At 39.0% G+C, this 14,572-nt stretch overlaps 1 protein-coding gene across 4 annotated transcripts in view; it reads right to left on the bottom strand.

Annotated features, from left to right (window-relative positions):
- LDHC (lactate dehydrogenase C) overlaps nt 1-13,337 on the bottom strand; it is a 46,811-nt gene extending 33,474 nt beyond the window's left edge. For 3 of the 4 annotated variants that reach the window (XM_027579359.1, XM_027579361.1, XM_027579363.1), the window contains exons 1-3: nt 13,197-13,337; nt 12,798-12,932; nt 4,827-4,944 (exon numbers count right to left, since the gene is read on the bottom strand). In XM_027579359.1, coding sequence (XP_027435160.1) covers nt 4,827-4,944; nt 12,798-12,923 — 244 coding nt within the window. In that variant the 5' untranslated portion in view covers nt 12,924-12,932; nt 13,197-13,337. The other variant, XM_027579360.1, reaches the window with a different exon arrangement.
- Nucleotides 13,338-14,572: the final 1,235 nt, after the last annotated feature.

The raw sequence follows: 14,572 nt of genomic DNA, 5'->3' as shown, positions 1-14,572 counted from the left end.
CTAAATGAATTTTAGAATGAATTTAGTGTGTATAACAACAAAGAACTTTTTGAGCTTTTGACTATGGTTGCATATCATCTATAATCATGAAGAATGGACATCTTACAATAGAGACTTACATGAGACCTGTATATGCAAGATGTATTTAATATTATTCAATGAGGTTGTATCCTTTTCTGAATAAAAGCTCTATAGATATCTTTTTAGATTTATTCCCACATACTTCCTATTTTTGATAATGTAAATAATAGCTTTAAATTCTTTTGTTTTTGACATATATAAGGACAATGAATTTTTTATTAATAACTTTATGTCGGGTGCCTGGGTGGCTCAGTTGGTTAAGCGGCCACCTTTCGCTCAGGTCATGATCCTGGAGTCCCGGGATCGAGTCCCATATCGGGCTCTCCACTCAGCGGGGAGTTTGCTTCTCCTTCTCCCACTCCCCCCTCCTGTGCTCTCTCTCTCTCTCAAATAAATAAATAAAATCTTTAAAAAAATAACTTTATGTCCAACATACTCACTAAACTGTTATTTCTATATGTTGTCTCTTTTCTTGTTTTTTTCCTTTAACTTCTTTTTGATTCACCAGGTATGTTTTTCTAACTTTACTTCTTCCCCTTTGCTAATTTAGTGGTTACACTGTTTCTATTCTTTTAAAGGTTGTTATAGAAGTTACAATATGCATATTTAAGTTATCAAAGTCCAAAGATAATCACCTTTGCATCTTTCCTAATGACTGAGGAACTTAGAACACTTTCATTCCCCACTACCACATTTCACACCCAGATTTATATGCTATATTTTTAAATTTTTTAATCCCACAAGACATTAGTCTCATACAATTTATATTTATTTAGATTTGTCCTCATTTTTACCATTTTCTGTGCTCTTCATATGTTTTTTTTTTGCATCTCAGACCTTGTATCTAAGATCACTTTTCTTTTGCCTTATGTATTTTTGCATTTTAATTTTTTTTAATTTTTAATTTTTTTAAGATATTATTTATTTGACAGAGAGAGAGAGAGCACAAGTAGGCAGAGAGGCAGGCAGAGGGAGAGGGAGAAGCAGGCTCCCCGCTGAGCAGGGAGCCCACTGTGAGACTCAATCCCAGGACCCTGGGATCATGACCTGAGCTGAAGACAGATGCTTAACCCACTGAGCCACTAGGCACCTCTTAATTTTTAATTTTTAAAAAATTTTTATTTAAGCTCAATTTAATTAACATATACTGTGTTATTAGTTTCAGAGGTAGAATCCAATGACTCATCAGTTGCATACAACACCCAGTGCTCATTACTTCAAGTGCCCTCTTTTATGCCCATCACCCAATTACCCCATCCCCCCACCCACCTCCCCTCCAGGAATCCTCAGTTTGTTTTCCACAGTTACAAGTCTCTTATAGTTTGCCTCCCTGTTTTCATCTGATTTTATTTTTCCTTCCTTTCCCCTATGTTCATCTGTTTTGTTTCTTAAATCCCACATATGAGTAAAATCATACGGTATTTGTTTTTCTCTGACTGACTTATTTTGCTTAGCATAATACCCTCTAGTTCCATCTACATCATTGCAAATGACAAAATTTCATTCTTTTTGATGCCTGAGTAATATTCATATATATATATATGATATAGGATATATATATCACATCTTCTTTATCCATTCATCTATCAATGGACATTTGGGCTCTTTCCATATTTTGGCTTTGCATTTTTATTAGTGAGGGCCTGATGGTAACTTAGTCTGTCTGAAAATATTTGTATTATAACCTTATTCTTGAAAGATATTTTTGCTGGATAGAGATTCTGGATTGACATTTACTCTCTCTCAGCACATTAAAGATAACATTTCATTGTATTCTGGTTTCAGGGTGTTGTTAATAATAAGTCAGTTACTCTTTCCTTTTTCTATAATTTGTCTAGTGACAACTTTTTCTTCTCTTTGCCTTTAGTGTTCTCTGATTTCACAAGAATGTGTCTAGATAGGGATTTTGTATTTATCCTTGAGATTATTTGGCTTGAGTGTGTGGGTTATTTTTCATTAGTTTTCAAAAATGCTCAATTATAAATCTTCAAATATTTCCTCTTCCCCATTCACTTTTCTAATTAGATGTACATGACATTTTATCACTTTATCCTCTATGATTCTTAGCCTATTTTCTACATCTTCCTACCTTCTTTGTAATTGCCTTAGATTCATCATTTCTCTCTTCAAGGTGTCTGCTCTATTATTACATCCATTAATTGAGGGTTTTTTTCACTCTATTTCATATTTAGAAGTTATATTTGGCTATTTTACTTTTCTTTTTTTAAGATTTTATTTATTTATTTATTTATTTATTTGAGAGAGGGGGAGGGAGAGAGTTGGGGGGAGAGGCAGAGGGAGAGAATCGCAAGCAGATTCTGCACTGAGCACAGAGCCGAACACTGGGCTCAATCCCACGACCCTGAGATCATGACCTGAGCTGAAATCAAGGGTTGGATACTTAAATGACCGAGCCACCCAGGCACGCCTATATTTGGCTATTTTAAAAATATGTTTTTTTAAAAATAATTTCTTGTCTCATACTGATATTTTCAAGTTTGTCCTTTATTTCTTTAAGTGGAATAATTATAGTTAATTTCTAACTGTGTTTCATAATTTCAACAACTGAAGTCTATGGTGGCCTTTTCTGTTATCTCTGCTGGTTCTTGCTTATGCATTTTCTTGGTAGATTTAATTATTCCTACTATGAGATGTTCATTTTTTTGGAATTGTATTTGTGGAATTTCTTTGAGGACTAAAATAAAGTGGGTTTCTTCCAGAGACTATCTTAAGTCTTTTTTTAAAAAGATGTATTTATTTATTTGAAAGAGAGAGAGAAAGTGGGGGGAGGGGCAGAGGGAGAGAACCTTCAAGCAGACTCCCCACTGAATGTGGAGCCTGACGTGAGGCTTGATCCACTGACCCATGAGATCCTGAACTGAGCAGAAACCAAGAGTCAGACACTTAACCAACTAAACCACCCAGGTGCCCCAAAACTATCTAAAGTCTTAAGACTGCTTGAGATTTTTTTGGAATTCATATAAGGGCCAGCTTGTGGCTACAGATTCTTGGCCACCATTTCCCTCCTTTACTCAAGCAGCTGAGACACTTGATTTTATTGTCAGTCCCCAGACGTAGGGAGAAACAAATTGCTTCTAGGTCATCTTTATATTAAGGAATTGGCAAGTGAGGGCCAGTAAGCCACATCCGGCTCATCACCTGTTTTAGTAAATAAAATCTCATTGGAACATAGCCACACCCATTTACATATTGTTGATCACTGCTTTAGAATTACAACAGAGTTGAGTAGTTTTGACAGAGACCATATAGCCCACAAAGCCTAAAATATTTACCATCTGACCCTTTACAAAAAAGAGTTTACTAACCCCTGGTATAGTCCACTGGGGTTCCAGCTTTATGGAGTTAACTCCTATAGAACTCCCCAAATTAAGCTGTCTCCAGTCTCCTAAATCCTGTGAGGCAGTGGAAACCAAAACTGAAGTTCACTAAGTTTGACTAATACTAGCTAATGAAAACTAGCTACAACACTCTGCTTAACTAATTTCCTGACTACATTCAATGCCTATTCTGAAAATGTCTATATTAAGAGCATATCAATTCTTTAAGGATTGATAACTTCTTCCTTTCGTATTTTATGCAGGAGTTTTGTTATTTACAGCAAAAAGATTGGTCCAGGTATCTATTCTGCCACATTACTAGAAAGTAAAGGCTGAATGATTTTTAAAAGTATTTTAATACAGTAGAAGCTCTTTTAACCTGACTCCTCTGAATTGATTCAGTAAATTAACTGATATAAAACATAATGATATCTAAGGCAACTGAATACTCTCAATTAGTAGACTTTCATATGGGAGGTCTATGTACTTCTGCTCACTGGTTGTTGCATATCAAGAATTAGTCATGTTTATATCCAAATGTATTTATGCCAATTATATCTATTAGTTATATAATATGACGTAAGTCACTAAAATACAAGTGTAAAAGAAATGCATAGTAAAGATAACCAGTATATTCAGGATTGAGACATGAATAGATGTAACACAGAACATATCAACTAAATTAGTAATACGTTTTATTTTTTTTTTTTTGCTGGGTGTTGGATACATTGATGTTTATTATACTTAAACTCTTTTTCTATGTCAAGCATTTCATAATTAATTTTTTAATGATTATTTCTTTTTTTAAGATTTTATTTATTTATTTGAGAGAGAGACAAAGAGAGCATGAGTAGGGGGAGGGACAGAGGAAGAGGGAGAAGCAGACTCCCCACTGAGTGAGGAGCCCAACGTGGGACTCAATCCCAGGACTCTGAGATCATGACCTGAACCGAAATCAGAAGCTTAACCGACTGAGCCACCCAGGCGCCCCTATAGTCCCCCTGCTTGTGCTCTCTCTCTCTCAAATAAATAAAATCTTTTTTAAAAATGATTAAAAAAATAAAAATTAACCTTTTAAACTGTATGTCCTAATGAGAGTGGTGCTATTTTTAATTTTATATTTATGAATACCAGTTTGGTAAAATTCATTACTCTTTTTTAAAGCTCTGAAAAGAACTCTTTAAAATTAACCTAGGGACACCTGGGTGGCTCGGTTGTTAGGTGTCTGCCTTCAGCTCGGGTCATGATCCCAGGGTCCTGGGATCAAGCCCCACGTCGGGCTCCCTGTTCAGCGGGAGGCCTGCTTCTCCCTCTCCCACTCCCCCTGCCTGTGCTCCCTCTCTCACTGTGTCTCTCTCTGTTAAATAAATAAAATATTTTTAAAATAATTAATTAATTAAAATTAACCTTTTCCAGAGGTAATCTTTGAAGTATTAAAGAAAAGACTGCCATGCTGAAGATCCATCATTTCTCCCTTCAGTTTGTCCACTGCAACATCAATGAGGGCGAGTTCATCTGCCAAATCCTAAAATACATGAAAGTTTTGAATAACATGTTCTGAAGAATGTTCCTATTTCAGTTTTAGAAAAATAAGAAAAATTCACTTTATAATCAAAGTATAGTTATATTTTAATAGAAAAATAATATAAAAGTGATAGTTGGTGAATGTGCCTAGAGTGACCAGAAGTCAAGGTAAGCAACAGAATGTAGCAAAAATTACTAATTGCTTTGCCTTCATATAATTATTCGATTTTTTAGAAGTGGCTTTTTTTCCACTTCAGATACTAATTTAAAAATGATGAAAAGCTACTAAGTTCTTTCAATGGATTTTATTACATTTAACCTTTATGCCTAATTTCTGAATTGGCTGAAGTTGTTTTTGGTATGCATCCTTGTGGCCAAAATAGAAAGGTGGCCTGCTGTGAGAACCCATTTCAGGCACAGTACATTTAACATTGGATCTCCAACCTAGGGGTAGATGGGCATATAACCAGACCATAGCTCCCAGTCAGCCACACAATCATGAGGGTAAACAACAGATACACTTAACAACCATTTTGTTTTTTACCTTCAGTACCATATTCAATAAATTTAATGAGATATTCAACACTTGATTATAAAATAGGCTTTGTGTTTCATGGTTTTGCCCAACTGTAAGCTAATGTAGTTCTGAACATGTTTAAGGTAGGCTAGGCTAAGCTATGATTAAATACATTTATTATTAAATACATTAATAATTACATCTTAAATACATTTTCAACTTAGGATATTTTCAACTTATGATGAGTTTATTGGGATGTAACATCATCATAAATGCAGGAAAATCTGTATAGTCTCTTTTTTGCTTACTCTAATTTGAATTGAGTTTACCAAATGAAACAGAATACAGAACTATATAGGAGTGTTTTCCCTCAGATTCCAGTGGCCAGATTCTAAAGATGAGAAGTAAGGGAAAGGGATCAAAGTCCTTACTTGCTACCATTTTTTCTCAGATCAGATACCATCTGACCTTTCTGGAAAACTGTAGATTCTAAAATGTACTAAATTATGTGTTATATATCAGGAATATGAGGAAGATAAGGAGTTTCACCCAGAAGGATCACATATCACTTCTAAGCTAACTGATAAGAAAACCAGATCATGTTTATGGATCCATTTTTATATTAGTCTATGTATCTCTCTGGGTCTGACCAGGAGAACAGAAACCACTCTAAGCATTTCAACAGAAGGTATTTAATATAGGGAACTGGTTAGACAGCTGTTGGAGGCCTGAAAGGACAAAAAGGGAACATTTGAGGTAACCCAGATATAGAAATCACAGTTTGAAGCCACTACCCCTAAGACTGAGGGAACAAAGAGAGAGACTAAAAGAGGTGCTTATGGAGCCAGGCTGAGACCTCTGTAAGAAGCAAAACCTGGCTGCTACTGATACCACTGAAGGGGCAAAATGAGGCTGGGGGCTCCAAAAGAAACTGGAAGCTAGAACCAACAGCTACCACTGAAGCAAAGGGCTGCAGCTGAGACGAAAGTGACCAAAACAAGCAAACAGAAAGGAGGTCATTTCTCCACTCCTGCATTCCAACTTCCCTCTAGTGCTCCCTATTGGCAGAACCTAACAAGATGCCAACTGATAAAGGAGAAAAAGATTATGCAGAGATCGAGCACCAGCACCACAGAATACAGAAAGTTGGATTTGAAGCTGAATGACAATAATAGCCAACACAGCCTGCTTTTTAAATTATATTTCCAACTTGAATTATGTCTCTTCTTTTTTTGTTAAAGATTTTATTTATTTATTCATGAGAGACAGAGGCAGAGGGAGAAGCAGGCTCCCCGCAGAGCAGAGAGCCCGATGTCGACTCGATCCCAGGACCCTGGGATCATGACCTGAGCTGCAGGTAGATGCTTAACCGACTGAGCCACCCAGGCGTCCCGGATTATATCTCTTCTTAACAAGTTACCAGACAATTCTCTTTTCAAGGGAATCTTCCCAGCTCTGTTTGTTGTTTTTTTTTTAATTTTATTTATTTGACAAAGAGAGAGAGCACAAGCAGGGTGGATGGCAGGCTGAGGGAGAGAGAGAAGCGGCTCCATGCTGAGCAGAGAGTCCGATGTGGGACTCGATCCCTGGACCCCGGGATCATGACCCAAGCCAAAGGCAGATGCTCAATGGCCTGAGCCACCCACGCATCCCCCAGCTCTGTTTGTCTTGACTGCCAAAGACAGAATTCATATAATCCCAGAAGTTTTTGTTTTCTAAGAATTAACTATATCTAGGAGTCATTTCTCAAAAAGAATTCCAAATAGAGAGCCTAGGTTTATTTAACCTGCCAGAAACTTTTAAGAATAGTTATGAGCGAGGTGCTTAGTTGGCACAGTCAGTTAAGCATCTGACTCTTGGTTTTGGCCCAGGTCGTGATCTCAGGGTCATGGGATCGTGCCCCGCATTGGGCTCCATGTTCAGCATGGAGTCTGCTTAAGACTCTCTCTCCCTCTCCTTCTGCCCTCCACCCCACTTTCTCTGTCTCTCAAATAAATAAATAAATAAATAAATAAATAAATAAATAAATAAATCTTTAAAAAAAAAAAAAGAAGGGGTGCCTGGGTGGCTCAGTCGTTAAGCATCTGCCTTCGGCTCAGGTCATGATCCTGGCGTCCTGGGATTGAGCCCCACATCGGGCTCCCTGCTTGGCAGGAAGCCTGCTTCTCCCTCTCCCACTCCCCCTGCTTGTGTTCCCTCTCTCGCTGTGTCTCTCACTGTCAAATAAATAAATAAAAAATCTTAAAAAAAATAGTTATGATCATTCCAGGATCTCTTCTCCAGGGAGTTCTAGAATAACCAAAGTAAGGTAAGAGAAGAGTAAAGTTAAGAGAAAAGAGAATTAAAATTAATCTAAGGAAAACTGCTGGGACCACTATATTCTGTACAGCAGAAGGAAGTAGGACATACTGCTATGCTTTAAAGTCCACCTTTCAATGATATATGCAGGTGTTATAGTACTTATTAGAGCCTATATGTTCCTTGAAGTTAATAAACTATATAAATATGCATATTTTAATATCCTTCATCACTTTCCATTTATCCCACAATGCACATCTATGGGAACGGGGTATTTACCAGTTAAATTACTAGGTATTTACTTAGTATTTACTAAGGATTCTAGTAGGAAATAAATGGGCTCCAACAACTGACCTTCTCTCACAACTGGAGTTCTGAAATTTCATTATAATATGCCTTGGAGGAAGCTTTTTTTGATTCATCATGCTGAGCACTTTAAATTTTTATTTTTAAGTAATCTCCACACCCATTGTGGGGTTCAAACTCACAACCCCAAGATCAAGAGTCACATACTCCACTGACTGAGCCAGCCAGGTGCCCCCTTCAATAAATTCTTTTTTTTTCCCCAATAAATTCTTTATATCTGCAAACTCACGTCCTTCAGTTTTAGACTTTTTCTTTTATCTCTTGAATAATTTTCTTCCCTTTCTTTTTTTTTAAGATTTTATTTATTTGTTTGAGAGAGAGAGAATGAGAGATAGAGAGCACAAGAGGGAAGAGGGTCAGAGGGAGAAGCAGACTTCCCGCTGAGCAGGGAGCCCAATGTGGGACTCGATCCTGGGACTCCAGGATCATGACCTGAGCCGAAGGCAGTCGCTTAACCAACTGAGCCACCCAGGCGCCCCCCTTTCTTTTTCTTACTGAAATGTCAATGAGTAATGGGACCTCCTGACTGGTCCTCTAATTTCATTTCTTTTCTATATTCCATCTTTGACAATCTGCTTTCTAGCAGCCCAGTGGAAGTCAAAGGGTTCCTGCTTCACTGTCCAACCTGTATACCTTCAACTAATCCTACTGCTTTCAATAAGATGCCTGTCTTTACTGTCCTTAATGTCTTGAGTGCAGGACCTGCCTGATTCAATTTCTCCAAAGAATATACTCCTTCCCCTTGCCTGCTGAGATGTGAGAGGTGGTTTCTTGGTTGAGTAAGGTGCAGAAGAGAATCTGGTGTTTTTCCTTCTGATCATATAAACTTTGAACCAATTTTCCTGTGTTTGTCCCATCCCTTACCACCATTTTGTGAGGCAGTTGGTACTTCTAATTCCTGAGCCTTTCTTGGGGTTCTGGAATTTAATTGGCTTTGCTTCTTCTCACCTTCCTCTGCCAGTTTAAAAAAAAATCTAAATAATATAATAAAGCTTTTCAGAACACAACAGGATCTATGTCCAGATTGCCAAGGTTTGAATTTGAACCCCTTCACCTATACTAGCCACTTGACCATGGGCAAGTTACTTAATATCTATGCTTCAGTATTCTCATTTTAAATGGGGACGATAACTGTACCTATCTCCCAAGGTTGTTATAAAGATTAAATAATATTTTAAAACATTTTAAGAAACAAAAGGCTTGGGTTTTTTGTTTATTTGTTTTTTGTTTTAGATTTTATTTGAGAGAGAGATAGTGAGAGAGAGCACAGGCAGGGGGAAGGGCAAAGGGAGAGGAAGAAGCAGACTCCCCAGTGAGCAGGGAGCCTGATGTGGGGCTTAATCCCAGGACCCTGAGATCATGACCTGAGCCAAAAGCAGATACCTAACCGACTGAGCCACCCAGGTGCCCCAAGAAGCAAAAGGCTTGTACATTGAAAACTACAAACGTTGCTGAAACAAATTAAAGAAGATACAAATAAGTGGAAAGACATGGTCATGGATCGGAATACCTAATATTGTTAAGATGTCAACATACCCAAAACCATCTACAGATTTAATGCAGACCCCTATGAAATCACAATGACATTTTTTAAAGAAATAGAACAAAATCCATTCTGAAGAATCTTAAAGGACTCCAAATGGACAAAGCAATCTTGGAAAAGAATAAATTTGGAGGTCTCATGCTTCCTGAATTCAAAACTTATTATAAAGCTACATCAAAATAGCATGGTACTGGCATAAAGACATATAGACCAATGGAATAGAGAACCCAGAAATAAACTCTCACATATATGGTCAAACGATTTTTAACAGGAGTGCCAAGGCCATTCAATGGGGGAAAAGAGAGTCTTTTCAATAAATCATACTGGAATAAGTGGATATTTACAAGCAAAAGAACGAAGTTGGACCTATACCTTACACCATATACATAATTAAAAATGGATCAAAGACCTAAATGTAAGACCTAAAACTATATAAAATTCTTAGGAGAAAATATAAGGGAAAAGATTCATGACATTGGACTTGGCAATGATTTTTGGATATGACACCAAAACACATACAACAAAAATAAAAATAGATAAATTGAGCAGTGCCTGGGTGGCTCAGCTGGTTACGCATCTGACTCTTGATTTCAGTTCAGGTCATGATCTCAGGGTCATGAGACTGAGCCCCATGTCAGGGTCTGTGCTGGGCATGAAGCCTGCTTAAAATTTCCTCTCTCTGGGTGCCTGGGTGGCTCAGTCGTTAAGCGTCTGCCTTTGGCTCAGGTCATGATCACAGGGTCCTGGGATCAAGTCCCGCATCGGGCTCCCTGTTCAGCAGGAAGCCTGCTTCTCCCTCTCCCACTCCCCCTGCTTGTGTTCCTGCTCTCGCTATCTCTCTGTCAAATAAACAAATAAAATCTTTAAAAAATTTTTTTTTCTCTCCCTCTGCCCCTCCCACCTCCCTCCCATTCACTTGCTCTCTCTCTTAAAAAATAAATAAATAAATTGAATTACATTAAAATTAAAAATGTCTGGGGCACCTGGGTGGCTCAGTTGGTTAAGCAACCGCCTTCTGCTCAGGTCATGATCCTGGAGTCCCAGGATCGAGTCTCACATTGAGCTCCCTGCTTAGCAGGGAGTCTGCTTCTCCCTCTGACCCTCTCCCCTCTCGTGCTCTCTCTCTCTCATTCTTTCTCTCTCTCAAATAAATAAAATCTTAAAAAAAATAAAAATGTCTGTGCATCAATGAACACAATGAAAAGAAACAGCAGAGTGAAAAGAAAACCACGGAGTGGGAGAAAATACTTGAAAATCACAAATTTGGTAAGAGATTAATATCTAGAATATAAAAAGAACTCCTACAAGTCAACAACAAATAACCCAATTTAAAAAACAGGCAAAGGAGGGGCGCCTGGGTGGCTCAGTTGGTTAAGCGGCTGCCTTCGGCTCAGGTCATGATCCCAGGGTCCTGTGATCGAGCCCCACGTCTGGCTCCCTGCTCAGCGGAGAGCCTGCTTCTCCCTCTCCCTCTGCCTGCCACTCTGCCTGCTTGTGCTGTCTCTCTATCTGTCGAATGAATAAATAAATAAAATCTTTTAAAAAATTAAAAAAAAAAATAAAAACAGGCAAAGGAGTGGTGTCTGGGTGGTTCAGTCGCTTAAGTGCTGGACTCTTGATTTCAGCTCAGGTCATGATCTCAAGGTCCTGGGGTCAAGCCCTGCATTGGGCTCTGCACTCAGTGAGGAGTCGGCTTGAGATTCTCTCTCTCCCTCTCTCTCTGCTCCTCCCCACCTCCACCACCCCCCTTCACTCTCCCTCTATCTAAAAGTAAATAAAATCTTAAAAAAAAAATAGATCCTTGGGGCGCTTGGGTAGCTCAGTTGGTTAAATGTGGCAGACTCTTGATTTCACCTCTGGCATGATCTCAGGGTCCTGGGATTGATGACAGGCTTCACGCTCAGCAGGGATTCGGCTTGAAGATTTCTCTCCCTCTCCCTCTGCCCCTCCCCTGCTTGCATGCTCTCCCTCTCTAAAATAAATAAACAAATCTTAAAAAATAAATAAATAAAGGGGCGCCTGGGTGGCTCAGTCGGTTAAGCCTCTGCCTTCAGTTCAGGTCATGATCCCAGGGCCCTGAGATTGAGCCCCACATCGGGCTCCCTGCTCAGCGGGGAATCTGCTTCTTCCTTTCTCTCTGCCCCTCGCCTCCCCACTCATGCTTGCTCTCTATCTCTCGTGTTCTCTCTTTCGCAAATAAAGTCTTTTAAAATTAATTAATTAGGGCGCCTGGGTGGCTCAGTTGGTTAAGCGACTGCCTTCGGCTCAGGTCATGATCCTGGAGTCCCAGGATCGAGTCCCACATCGGGCTCCCTGCTCAGCAGGGAGTCTGCTTCTCCCTCTGACCCTCTTCCCTCTTGTGCTCTCTGTCTCTCATTCTCTCCCTCTCAAATAAATAAATAAAATCTTTTAAAAAAATAAAATTAAATTAAATTAATTAATTAAAATTAAAAAATTTCTCTCTCTCCCTCTCCCCTCTCCTCCCCCACATATGTGCTCTCTCTAAATATATACATATATATAATATATATATGCAAAGGATTTGAACAGACAATTCTCCAAAGAAGATATACAAATTGTCAACAGGCACATGAAAAGATGCTGTACAAACAGAAAAGAAAATTAAAGGATTTCCATTATTTTATCAAATTTGGTACTTTTATAATGAGCATGTAATACTTTAACAAAAAAAATTTAAGGTTTTTTATTTTTAAGTAATCTCTATACCCATGTGGGACTTGAACTCACAACCTTGAGATCAAAAGTCCCACACTCCTCTGACTGAACCAGCCAGGTGCCCCTAAAAAATTCTTTTTAAGTATAAGTTTCTGGGAAGTATGACTTTCACCTATTACTTTTCCAGGAAGGCAAGGTATGGGATCGTTTAAACAGAATAGTAACAAAACAATGCAATCAATGTGTCTCCTATGAATCAGTTCAAATAGTCTAGCAATGCCGGACACATGGTAAACTCCAAATAAACATTTGTTAAATTATGTCAAAATCAGATATCTAAGTGAACACATATTTGCTATCAGAAGATTAGCCCTACAACCCTGAACTCATCAACATCTACAAGACCTAAAAGTTCTTACTTGATTTTCAGCCACAGGATAGGCTTCTTACTTACCTTCAGCAAGATACAAATAGCACAAGCCATGCCTACAGCACCAGTTCCAACAATGGTGATCTTACTCTGGGAGATTTTATCTTCCTCAATTAGATTCTCAATAAGCTTCTCCTTGATAGTTGACATTTTGAGAACCTGATAGGGATAATGAAATTTTAGTGGAATCAAATTCCCTAAATTGATCACTCTCATAGGTATCAATGTACTAACCACACTGAACATCTAAGGGCTTACCTACTGAGTCTGCAGAATGTTGGAGCCAAGTGTGGTGGGAAAGCAAAAAAAGGGGTGTGGAGAGGTAGAGTAGAACCAGTCTACCTAGGGGTTGGGGCACCAATAAGCTTTTTTATTTCTCCCTGCCCTCAAGCCATCATTTTCACCCCAGTACTAGACACTCACAAATGCTTTGCTTGGCGCAATTTAGTACACACAGCCGGAACACGCAACACACTGCCTTTAAGGAAGATTAAAAAAAAAAAAAAGTTACACCAAAAGGAAACCAACAACGGCAGTTGAGGTGCGAAGCTCGGCGACAGTTACACTCTGGAACCCCAACGCAAGAACGCTCCCACGCACGACTCTTTCGTCAGTACGCAAGCTCCGCCCACCGCTGGCCCAGGCGCAGGCGCATTGGCAGGCAATTAATGACTTCTTGTTCTGGGGGGCATTTCCGAGTTTGCGCCCTAGCGTTCTCCGTGCTCCTGTGAAGAATTCTAGACAATCTTTATGAGTGTGCAAAGACGGATTTGGGGAGTATGGTTTCATTTCCCTCAGCCAGCCTAGGCCTAGGACTGATTTTAGTGAATTTTTGGAAACCCTCATGACTATAGGCTGATGAGGGCCAGGCTCAAGGCCCTAGTAGAAAAAAGCTCTCCTAAAAGCACCTCCTATTCTTAGCGCGATGCCATCTTAAGACGGCGTCTGAGGAGATAGCTTCCAAATTGCTTCCAGATGACTTACCTCTTTCTGAGGGCATGCTGAAGGGACCTGAGCCCCAAAGATGAAGAATTTAAGTAAAGGGTGGGCTTGGGAATGACCAACCTGAATGTGAGGAACGTACTTTTCGATGTACTTACCATAGCCTGGTCTACACATTTATTTGCAGGAATTTAAAACATTATTATTGAGCTCTGTAACTTCAGGATGGAGTACTGAAATAAAGATTGAATTAGGGACGCCTGGGTGGCTCAGTTGGGTAAGTCTCATGACCCCGGCTCAAGTCATGATCTCAGGGTCCTGGGATCATAGTCCTGCATATGGCTCCTTGCTCAGCAGGAAGCCTCCTTCTCCCTCTGCCTGCCGCTCCCCCTGCTTGTGCGTGCTCTCTCTCTCTCTGATAAATAAAATCTTTAAAAAAAATAAAAATAAAGATTGAATTAAAGTAGTAATGAAAAGGAAAGGCCACATCTAGTTTTCTAAGGGTGGTTTTATTTTATACCAAGAATTTATAACCCACGGAAGGGGGCACAACCTCCTCAGTCATCTTTTGTCGAGTATTTGCATTTGAATCCTTTTCCAATTTCTGTTTCAAAGTCTATGGTTTGTTTTTAATGTAGTTCACCCTGCTTAAAACCCGACCATGGATTTCCATTACATTTAACCAATTTTTTAAAATTAATTTTTTTATTAATCTCAGAAGTAGAATTTAGTGATCCATAAGTAAAGTAACTAATTTTTACCACAACCTGAAAGACATTCATGATTTGGCCTCATTCTAGCCCTCCAATTTCATCTCAAGACACTCTCACCTCACTCCCCTCAAGCTTCTCAACGGC

This window comes from Zalophus californianus, chromosome 11 (genome assembly GCF_009762305.2).
Source record: "Zalophus californianus isolate mZalCal1 chromosome 11, mZalCal1.pri.v2, whole genome shotgun sequence".
NCBI classification, from domain to species: Eukaryota; Metazoa; Chordata; class Mammalia; order Carnivora; family Otariidae; genus Zalophus; species Zalophus californianus.
Note: the sequence above shows the minus strand (reverse complement) of the source record. Positions and strands in the feature narration are given on the sequence as shown.